This window comes from Fulmarus glacialis, unplaced genomic scaffold, assembly GCF_000690835.1.
Source record: "Fulmarus glacialis isolate BGI_N327 unplaced genomic scaffold, ASM69083v1 scaffold39584, whole genome shotgun sequence".
Taxonomy (NCBI): Eukaryota; Metazoa; Chordata; class Aves; order Procellariiformes; family Procellariidae; genus Fulmarus; species Fulmarus glacialis.
Window position 1 is genome coordinate 5,045 of NW_009208125.1, and position 11,628 is coordinate 16,672.

At 47.1% G+C, this 11,628-nt stretch overlaps 1 protein-coding gene across 1 annotated transcript in view; it reads left to right on the plus strand.

Moving 5' to 3' along the window:
• Positions 1–630: 630 nt before the first annotated feature.
• SYNPO2L (synaptopodin 2-like) overlaps positions 631–11,628 on the plus strand; it is a gene marked incomplete at its 5' end in the record, with an annotated part of 20,955 nt that continues 9,957 nt past the window's right edge. The window contains 2 exons of the mRNA XM_009576376.1: positions 631–829; positions 3,606–4,267. Of these exons, the coding sequence (XP_009574671.1) occupies positions 631–829; positions 3,606–4,267 (861 nt within the window). The remainder of the gene's footprint in view (positions 830–3,605; positions 4,268–11,628) is intronic.

The following is an 11,628-nucleotide window of genomic DNA, read 5'->3' on the forward strand; positions in this document are numbered from 1 at the left end:
GGAACTAAAGACCCAGACGCCATTCTCAAATACAGCAATGCATATCCTGCACAGCTCCTGTTAAGACTAAAGATTTACTCCAAGCTTACACTTGTGTAACAGGATACCATATGGCCTGATGCAGATGTCCATAAATATATTGGCCAGAGCCAATAGAGCAGGAATCCTTGACAGCAGGAAGTGCCTCAGAGCCACTATCTCTTCCCAGCGTCAGCTTCCCTGGTGGTGGTACCTGCGGGGCTCCGTGTGAGTGTCAGGGATCACACCAAGGAAGCACAGTGGGGGCATACAGAAGGACACACAGCTGTGTACAGGGATAGTCTGGAAAGAGTTCCTGTTCCCCTTCTGAAACATAGACTCCCTAAGCAACTTAGGAGATAGGGAACTAGAGGAAAAGAGCATGCTCTTGAGTCTTTCATCTGTACTGAAGGACTCGAATTGGTCAGGCCTATGCTCAGCAGAGTGACTCTTGGAATTAACAGGAATACAAAGACCAAAAGGCATAGCCAGGGCTCACTCAAGAGGACCGGTCCTCCACCCTGACAGCACAGTAGTCTTAGGCCTTATTTTATTCTGTCAGGGACAGAGTAATAGACCGGCCAGCAGGAGACAAGCAACTGAACTAAATAGCCGCTATTCTGCCCTTCATCCCTATCCTCTCTCTTCTGCTTTTCCAGATCCGAAAGAGAAGCAAAGCGTGCCGCGGAGGCCTGTGGGAAAATGATGTGCTAGTATCTATCAACGGGAAGTCATGTGCTGGCCTCTCCCATGCTACTGCCATGCAGATCATTGACTCCTCCAATGGCATGCTCAACATCCGCGTGAAAAGGTAACCTGCTCCCAAGCACCGGTGCTGTGACAGTGCAGGCAGTAGGGCGGCTTCATCCAGCGCAGCAGCTATCCATACCTAGCAGAAAGAAGGCAGGCAGGAAGCCTTTGGTTTCTCCATACTGCAAGGTCTACGAGGAGGACTTCCCCATGGCTAACGTGTGGCCATCCAGAAGTTTTGTGCTGTCTCTGTGCTGCTCTCCAGAGTGCCTGGCCCTGGGGCTGAACTGACCCCAGATCTCCCTGCCCCTGCCCCTCAGGCTGGAGGGAAATGTTTGCAGTTTGAGGGCTATGCTGCAAAGAATGAGCAATTTAGGCTCCAAGCAAGCAGATGCCATAGGGCAGTTCATCTCAGCAGTTAACAGAAACTCCAGTTCATTCTGGGTAAATAACTGTTCTGTATAAATGGATTTGACTACACATTGGATAATTGAGCCAAGACAAGACTACCTGAGTATTTACTACAGCAGGCCATTGCAGTCCGATAGGGTGTGAACCAATTTCCACAGAGGTGTGTAGCTGAGTCCCTTTTTGCAGGAAGAAATATCCCTGGCAAAGTCTCTAGTCCAGCAGAATACTGGAGACCAGGCTCAAATTTAAGCACAAAAATGGTCCCAGTAACGTCCCTGGTTCTACCTGTGCTAAAGCTAACCCAGTACTTGCTGGATAAGGCCCAAGCTATAAATAAATCATATAAAGACAAAGGCAGCAAAGCGTGTGAGGTCCCAGCTAGTCCACACTACTGCCAAAACAGAAGTCACCCTCAGGAGATAAGGCCCTGGTGAAGGGGGCTGGGAGATGTGATTTTTACAGCCTTGAAAAGACAGAGCACTGTGAGCAGTGGGGATGGAGAGCCATGCTGGTTGCTGGCATCTGTAAAGTGGTGGCAGAGATGGGCAGTGCTCAGAGAAGGAAAGCCTAAGCATGTAGGATCTTCCCCTTGGCTTCAGGGAAAGCGCCGGTGCCTTCTGATGTGCTCACCCCATACCCTAGCTGTGATTAAGTGGGATGAGTGAGCCCTGCACAAGGTGTCCAGAATAGCTCCTGGTTCCTTGCCAAGGCCTTATCTCACCTCATTGGAGCCTATCTGCAGCCAACAGGTGCCTGGGCAAATTCCAATGGGCCAAAATCAGCACACTTTGAATTAGCAAAGTGACAAAGGCAGGCTTCTCACAGCCCTCTGGGAGCCAACATCGGATGGTTTGGAAATAACGTAACCAGTTGGCTTCATCTTCTTCATGAGTGGAGAACGCATCAAATATTGCTTTCTGATCACATCTCTATTCCAGCTTCATATTTATGTTCCCAGAGAAAACACCACTCAGTCTTGTTCAGAAAGGAGAGGTAGCTGGATGACTGGAGTATGCAAGGTCATATGTGTATGTCTGTCAGTATGGGATGTGTGTGAAGAGAGAGAGAGAAAGAGAGGGAGGGAGAGGGATTGTGACCTGACAGGGCAGAACAAGAGAAACTGGCTTACAAGCAGTAATGCTTTTCAGTTACCTGGTTGAGTATTTAAAGAAGAGGAAGGACTGCTCTGTTTTGCTTGGGGACCTTTGAGTTTGCTCCCCAGTGAGAGTTCATAATAGCAAATATTATTAAAAAATAAGCTGTCAGAGAAATTGTCCCACCCTTAGCTTCCACAAAGGTTTGCATTTGACATGACTATATATTTTTCACAGTTCTGAATTGGGATCCAAGTCATGAATTCCACAGCTTTACAGAGGCTATGCTGTCTGCCTGGATTCCCGGTATGCATGCTCAGAAGGCAAATACCTAGGGCTCCTTTATAACTCTGACAAGCTCTGGTGACTCTGGCAAGGGAAGGAAGAAGTTCCCCGCCGCATCTGTGTGGTGTGGAGTCAAACTGCTGTTGAAATCCAGACTCACTCTTGAGGAGAGGGAGGGCAGAGCTGGCTCTTTTCCCATCAGCATAGCCAGTTCTCCCTCGCTCTGGCAGTCAGCAATCAGGCTTACTGCCCCAGTCTGCCCTGCCCCTACTCTAGTCATCCTTCCAGCTGACTTACAGGCTAGAAGTTGCTTTGTCTAGGCCAAAGGCAAATGCCACCATGGATTGGACTGGCTGGCATGACTGCAGTACGGTCGTCAAAACCCAAGCACTGGTAGCTAGCTTGTGAAGCAGTCCCACAGTGAGCAGGCCATACACATCAGGGTGCACTCCTACCACGGGATAGCGGAGTCCTACCCGCAAAAAACACTTGGGCCTTTTTCTCTTAAGTATTTGCTATTTACTCCCACATAGAGCTCAGGGCAAACAAACAGCACTGACTTCTTTATTTGGAGCCCACTCCGAACGAAAGCAATTTGGGGGATGCCGGGATCCGCAGAGCTGACACGGTGCAGTCCCAGCTGCAGGAGCAGGGGCTGAGGCGTCACCCAGGCCCCCCGGGAAGCAGCAGGCTGTAGGGGTATGTCCCACTCCCCTGGAGAATGTTTGCTATGCAGGAGTAATGCCTGGGGAGCTGATTAAGCTGTCCTGGTAGATTTTTGTGCTCTCAGGGCATTCTGATTTTCGAGTGTTTAATACCTGGTTTTCAAAGAGTCATGAAGCAGAAAATCAGGATGAGAGCATGTAGCTGATGTCAGAGATGAGCCTGCCCTTGGTGTCTGCACTTCAGGTGTCTGTACCACCTGAAAGACATCTGAAACACCAGCTCAATCCTTACTCCTCTCTCACATGTGGGAATTTCCTGAGTTTCCTTCCAGCTCAGCCCCACTAACCAGACCTCGCTCACCGCTTTTCCGTCTCCCCACAGGATAGTTGGTGGGGACCAGACTGGCCCACGACTCCAGCGCTCACCTTCTCCAGGGCAGCGAGTGCTCTCCCCACCGTCCCCGCTCAGCCCCCCGGTGCAGCTACTCAGCCCTGAACCAGGAGGAGCCCCGGCCACTGCACAGCCCTCGCAGTCACGGAGGTCGCAGAGGCACCTGGAGAGCCTCACCTCCCCGCCGGACAGTGAGGCCTACTATGGTGAGACAGACAGCGATGCTGACAACATGGCCCAAGAGAAGCACCGCCGGGCTCGCAAGAAAAGCCCACGCTCCCCGCCCGACAGCACCAACAGCAAGATGGATGCGCCTCAGGATGAGGTGTCCCTGTCTGAACAGAGCGGCTACGAAAGCATGCCAGAGGCTGCTGCACAGGGGGAACGTGAGGTGGCCAGCTCTGTTGGGGTGGCCAAGAGGGAGATTGCCTGCCCGCCTGGCAGCCGCACAGACACTCCATTCTCGGAGAGTGAGGGACAGTTGCGGCCACCGTCGACAGAGGGACGGGAGCCTTCTCCAGAGGCGATGCGCCTGCCCCATGCCACCAAGGCTATCCGAGCAGAACGCCATCTCATCCCCATGGTGGGGCCAGTGGAGCACCCGGTTGATGAAGACCTAACCACCACGTATGTGGAGAAAGCCAAGCAGGCCAGTAAGTCCTCTGCACCCTGCCACTCACCCATGCCCTCTTCCTGTGCTGGATCTCCTTCCAAAAGCCTCATTCCTGCAAATGTCAAGTGGGTTAGCCCCTCTAGCTTGGGAAGAAGCAGAGTCAAGTCAGACCTGCAGGGACCGGGCCTTCCTATTGCAGCTTTGGCACTGTGGTCTACCTCATACAACATGTCCCAAGGAACAGATGAGAGAAAGGGTCTGGGATCTGGGAGTCACTCGTAGAAGCTGCAGTCACACAAGCAGCTGTGCTGTAGCACCTATATGTGCTGGAAATAGGGTGGAGGTCATTGGTTTCTTCAACACTTTGGGCTGAAGAAGACTCAGGAAAAATGACGGTGTCAGGAAAGAAGTTGGGGGTTAAATTTCCCGGGCCTGGCCTTTCAGAGATCTCACAGCAGCTCAGTTTGCTCCTTGACTATCTGTGTGTCCAAGCACAGGGCGCTCGTTCCGAGGGGCTCCCAAGGAGCCCCCTGTTCAGCTCAGCTCTCCATGGGCACAGAGGCATGTAGTATTACACATGATTAAGGACCGAGTAGAGACAATTTTCAGTCAGGATAGCCCTGGAAGAGTATTGTCAGTAGCTCATTTATTTCTCTCGCCCTGTCAAGCTCAGGGAGGGGCTTGTCTACGTTGATTTTCGGAGGATGTTTTCTCTGCAGGCACTTACTGTAGCAAGGGTATCCATGTCTGGCAGCAGCTCATAAGCTCTGGTAGAATTTATCGCTTTTTAAGTATCGGCAGTGGAGGGCTGCCAACAAGGACAGGTGAGAGCTGGTAAATCAGCCGTTGGAACAGTTCCTTGTAGTGGGACCCCCTAATAGTCAAGACCTCTCCAGGTGGAATAAAGTACTGAAAAATGTAGTGTAGTACGTGGGTGATGGACCTGAAGTGACCTTAATTGTGAATATCTTTCCTGGTTTCTGCTACACATAAAGTATTTCAAACCCAAACACGAAGGCAGAACAAGATGTTACCTGACTTCACAGTTGTGATCTCTCCAATAATATTAAAAACAAGGTAATCAAAAACTTGTTTTCATCTGTGTTACTAGACTGAATGAGAAATAAAGCACACAGATTCTAACTTCTGATTCTCTGCTCCAAATGCTAGACGTTTTTCCCCAGACCACATAATATTGCAAGGCAATTGTTAAGCCTCTCTTTTCTCTTTTCCTTGGGCTAAACATTCCTTTATCTATTCTGCCTAAGGGATCCTATGGAGGTAACTTTCAAATCTAAGCTGCTTCCATCAGACAGGGCACTGTCTTACTGCTCTGCCCTGTGTTGGGAGGACAGACTCGGTTGGGTCCCTTATGTCAGGCCGTGCTAGGCAGTACAACTGACCTGGTGCCTTGTACTATTTCTTCCTCGTCTTTAGCACTCACTTTCCTTAGGGCAGCAAAGAAAGTAGCAATTTCAGCCTCCCTGAGGATGAAGCTATTTTTTCCCCTTTGAATAACGTACAAGCATGAGGTGAATGTTGAGAAAGGCATGTTCAGCTGTTCCCTGCCACCTGATAGTCCTAACAGTGGATGAGCAATTGCTTTACATCAAGACTTATTTCCATGGACAGTGTCAGTACAGAAGGCTCCCAGGAAAGCCATATATTTAATGAAGAGCATTTCTGATGGCAAAATAATATCCCCTGGCAGAAGGTGATGCAACTCGATTGCCAGCTAGAGGTAGGGTTCCCAGAAGCACTGCAGACTGAGATAATATTTTACTCTCCTATTATCCCTCCACTGCTCACCCCGTTCTGGATTATGTTTGGCCATGGGTATCCTTATCTAAGAGTTACTCCGCCATGGATGTCAACTCACATGGCCAGCTTGGCCTTTTCTTGGGTTAGGAATCTTGGCAGTAAATGTGAAGGCAAAACTCTATGTCCTGATCATGCTGGAACACAGCAGCCATTAAACCAAAAGTCATGATCAGCAGCCAGTAACTGTGTGGAGGAAGGAAGTAAGGAAGGAAGAGGGATGGAAGGTGTTTATTATGTGGTGAACAGAGCTAAGGAGCACATATACCTGGAATAAACACAGGAGGATATGGGACTGCTGAGCTGCACTGGCTCTGTGTGGAGGCTGCCTGCAGAGAAGCTATCGGCATGGGAGGCACAAGGTACAGCATCTCTTGCCAGAAAGATGTAGCTGTGGCAAGGATGTTTGGGCATGCATTGGTTCAGCTCCTACAGCTGCTCCAGGCTCCCATGGAGCCAGCAGAGTTTAAAGCTCTGTTTCTCTGCCTTTCCTTAGCAGTACCGACAGCACAGTAGCCTACTCTGGAACACGGAGACTCCTGGGTTTTGCTAAACAGAAACGCAAAATCAAGCTCATGGTTTAGAAGCTAGGCAAGTTTTTAAAATCTGAGTTAACTATGGTAGGTGACTTGGACTATCAGTCATGGGAGCCTGGGGCTGTATATATATGCAGTAGACATTTAAGGACCATTCTGACTACCTAATCACCTAAGTGCCTTTTGGAGCACTACCTATCTAAATATACTCCCACTTCACCTGCTCAGTACACCCTCCTTGCTTTGCCATGGCCTTCTCCATTATAGCACCCACCACTGCACCATAAGAATGTGAAAATTCCTTTTTTGTTTGTTGGGATGGTTACCCACATGGTTCCTCACCTTTTCTTTCTAGAACATGCTCTTTTCTCATGCCTGCTCTGATGCTTTCTCCAATTTTGGGGGTATTTCTCTTGTTCTTTGTATTCATTCTTTCTAACTTTTCACTGTCATTTTTAAGCTAGAGACTTTCTCCCTTTCCCACCTGTCCTTGCACCTCAGGCAAACAGAATTGCAGGTATAGTATTTCTAGATGAGTATCTAGAAACATCAGATTTCTAGATGAATAACTGAAATCCCTGTACAAGAACAGAGATACATAATAATTCTTTTGCACACTACCAAGAGTAGCAACTGACATTCTTCACAGCTCTATTGCCCTGCAAGGATCTCAGTAAAACTGCTATTGCCTGTCAGCTCTTGGGTTTTCTCAAACTTAAGATCTGTAGCTCTGCTCTTTATTTTCTACCTCTAGAGCTTTTGTAGACCTTTGTCCTCACTGCATGCTTTCCAGAGCTCTGAGCTTTCCAGATCACAGGCAAGTTGATTCAGCCCCCCTACCTCTCCTTTTCTGTATGATTTTCCTTCGTTTCTGACGTTGCTAACAAATCTGATCTGGGCTGACTGTATACTGTCCTCAAGATCATCAATGAGACTAGGAAATACTTCCCCTATTTCCCCACCATCTTTCCTAGTCTCACCATGATGGGTGATCAGTCTTTATGCTCTGATTGTTACTGATTAATTTCCTCTTAATTTTCATCTGATTGACATTTCTCCAGTACATGTATTTTTTTGCATCAACACCACCAGCTCGTGACAGCTACGGCTGCTTTCCCTGCCTTTGCTAAGAGGATACAAATCATGTGGCAATTGCTGTCTAACACCTGCTTTGCACTGCAATCACACGGGAGCAAATGGCGCTCACTTATTTACACAAGGCAACGATTTGACTCCAGGAGCAGAACACAGTGTGGTGGCAAGTACCAACAGCCCGAGACAAGCATTTGGCAGTGGGTGGGGTGGAGCAAAATAAGCACAGGGAAGAGGGGACAGCAGCTGATGGTGCCACCTCACAATGCCCTGCGTGTCGTCAGCTGCTGAGCTGTGCCTCTCCTTCCCCAGCAAAGACACAAGGCCTTAAAGCTCCTTAGAGAGGCAACAGCCCTTGCAGTAAAGTTTGAGCCAAAGTTCCTGCCCTATTACAATTTGCACATTGGTATTGGCTCATTTTTTCCAACCCATCCAACCTGGGATGAGCACATACATCATCCCAGCCCTCCACAGGACACATGACTTGGACATGCTTGCTCAAAAACAACTCAGAGCATTGCTGATGCAGACTAGTGGGACAGTGTGGGGAGCCACACACCATCCAAATGTGAGGAACTTGCCCTACAAATAATAGGACTTCAGTCTTCATTGCTACCCAGTGGCTCCTATGCACCCTGGTGTTTTGCTCAGTGGGACAAGAGAACAGCCAGCAAATAGGGACTCTTTGCTGTACTTCAAATGAACTACAGGAGAGCATTCATACTTGTGAATAGCCAGTATTTTGCCTAGTCTGAAGAAACAAAAGTACAATTTGTTTCCTTCCCACTAAAACAGTAACTTGCCCTCTTTAAAGAGGTGATTAATCCCTGGGGAAACTGAGGATCTTTAGGGCCTCAGTTCGTCATCACTGTAAAGGGCCAAGCCACATCCCCCCCTGAGATTATTTCTGTGCTGCTTGGACAGTGCAGAAGGAAAGGAAAAGATAACAAGGCAGAAAATACAAATTAAAAAAACTGAATGAGTTTCAGGAGGTTAGTGGGAAGCAGGAGCTTGTGGCAGGGAGAATCAGACTATAGTTGTCACAAGTAATTGCTAGTGAGGTTCTTTGGTTCCCCATAGCTCCTGCAGTGTCCTCCTCTGCTCACCCCACCCTCAGAGGCTTAGGATCCATCTGTAGCCTGGGCTACTTCTCCTCAGCCACCTGTGCTTTCTAAGGTGCACTGTATTTTCACCCCCATCCTAAACCATCTCCCAGGGACAATGGGCTCAGGCTTTCTCACAATTGGAAATACCAATTACTAGCAGAAGACAGACGTACCAGGACAGCTGTCTAGTTCTAACTTGCTATCACACTGTAGGAATTTGTTTCAGTGCAAGAAGTGCTTCAAAATATCTCAATTTAAACTTATCCACTGGACTATTTTTAGTTCCTAGGACTCAAGAGCCTCTCCATGTACGGTAGGGGTAGGGAGGGAAAAATGGGTGGGGAAATTTCCTCCTCTGCTTTATATGGGCCTGGCTGCCCGTGCAGAGTCATCAAAGTTACTACATGCCATATCAGAAAAGGAAAACCTTCTTGTTTAAAGCGGATGTACAGCAGCATCACTTGACGAGATAGGATGCTTATTTATAAGTGGCCTATTCACTGGAGGGCCATACAGATTACCTCTTCTAAGAGTGACTGCAGTCACATTTCTCTGCAGAGAGGGTGAGTGCAGCAAACCATCTATCAGCCTATTACAATCGGCATAGGCCACAGGAGCTGTGAACAAGATAAAGTACCTGATTGGCAGTTTGAACTTACTGCACCACATTTTCTACTTGGCTTTCAGCTTTGACAGTTGTGACTCTAATGATCACAGTTATGTGGTTGTTAGGCTAGCTTACCGGTTTTGTAATTTACTGCAGTCTAGAAGACCAAAAGGTTTAGGATAATAGTCAACTGTCCCCATCCTACCTGCTTTAAAGTAGAATAGAAAAGCATTCTGCACAGACAAAGGGATTAAAATTAATTGCCTGAACTATTGATCTTACAGGAAGTCTGTTCCTAGCAGTATGAAGCAATGCTGAATAACCCTTGGCCCTTGCTATTCAGTGAGCAGCCACCTACTAGGAAAACAAGGACAACAGCCTCCATGGTTGAATCACGGATGGAGAGTCTGATCTTACTTCAGCATGCATTAAACTGGAAATTGCTTCCACCTGGGAAATCAATTTACATACACTGGTGTATGCAGTCTAGTTGTATGCCTTTCCTTAAGAATATCCCACTTAATAACTAACATTCAGTTTTGAATTCTCTGCAGCTTGAAAGGCATTTATTAAAGAAGACAACAGTGAGATAAACACTGTGCATCTGGAGCCTCTTCCTCCAGTTTTAGGCTTGAGTATGGCATCCTCCAGTTTTAGGCTTGAGGATGGCATTTGAGCTTATGCCTTCGGTTTATGTTCTTCTATCGAAAGCACAGAGGTGATATTTTCAGGCTGATGTATTAACTGGGCAGAAGACAGAGATTATAAGTTAGTGTTGTCCGTCTTGGCTAGTGTGGATGAATTTTTCCTTCTTTCTTGAGCCATCTCAGAAATTCTCACAAGTAATTGGCCATCTTCCTCAGGTATTCTTACTGGAGACTTCCAGCATCATTCCCTCGGGCATCACTCTTGTCCAGCATTTCAATGCAGATGCAGTGGGTTGCAGCACTGGAAGTAAGGCTGATAGAGCTCTGCTCTGCTTCACCTTTGTACCTCACTGCTATCCTGCTGCCACAGAGCCTAACAGAGATATGGATTTAGCTGAACATGTATTAGCTCAAGATAAATCTAGCTGCATATAATATTCTCTGGGAGAGGAAAGATCTTTAGTATTTGAAGATGTTTGGAGGAAAGCTGTATGTGACCCCTGAAATGAAAAGGTATATACTCTCTTTTGTCCTAGTATTGCTACTATATGAGATGCCAATTTAGGCATCTTTTTTAAACTATCAGTTACTCAGACATTACTTCTGTATGTTATTATTGTCAGCACAAGGACTCTGACTCTGGGTCACAGTTCCTCAGACATGGTCAGAGGTCATTCATCATCCTGCTGCTGGTGAAACAGTGTCAGCAGTTCTCTTCTGAGCTTACGCTTCCATGGTCCTTGCAGAGCCCCAGCTAGTGATTTTTCAGAATATGCTGCCACACACATTAAGTTAACATAGCCTGTCCTTGCACATGCACTTATGGAGTGACTTAGGATGTCTAAGGCTGATGGGGAACAATGGGATTAAGCCAAAATTTTGGCAATAATTCAGAACTCAAGGTGATTAGAGCAATAATCACACTGAAACAACTATATATATAACCCCGTAGACTGTCTTAGCCAATCTGATAGTTTCTACGTTCCAGGATTTTGAGAGCTGAGTTGAAAGAAATCATAATGCAAACAGGCAATGGGAATCCCTCTCCCTGTCCAATGTTGTTTCCATTAGTTCTGAAAGTGATATGGGACTTGCTGACAAGGTTGGGACAAGTCTGCTCAGAGACAACACTGAAATGAGACAAAGTGACAGTGATGGGGAGGGAGAGGCATAAAAGGGTGAGGCATAAAAGGACTTTGACAAGGGGTAATTAAACAACAGAGTTACTGCTCAAAAAAAGTGAAAGAAAATTATAGCTAGGAAGGAGAAAACTGTCAACCTGACCAATAATAGTTCTTCAGTTTCACTTAAATCCATTGTAGGAAGGGAGATCAGTTTGTTGTGAAATCTGTAAAGCTTCACTGTCATCAGTGTATCTACCGCTTGTGTTAACCAAGAATCTAGCCCTTTGTATAAAAGAAACAGAAGCAGGAACGGGGGCAAGTAGATTCAGCATATCTTGATACACTGACTATACTGAAAGGACAAGGCTGAATCATATTCTCTGTAGAGGTGAAATGTAAGGAATTAGTGAATATTGTAGCAGAATGGCTCTCAGTCCTTGATAAATACCCTGGAATAATGGGAAGGGTGTT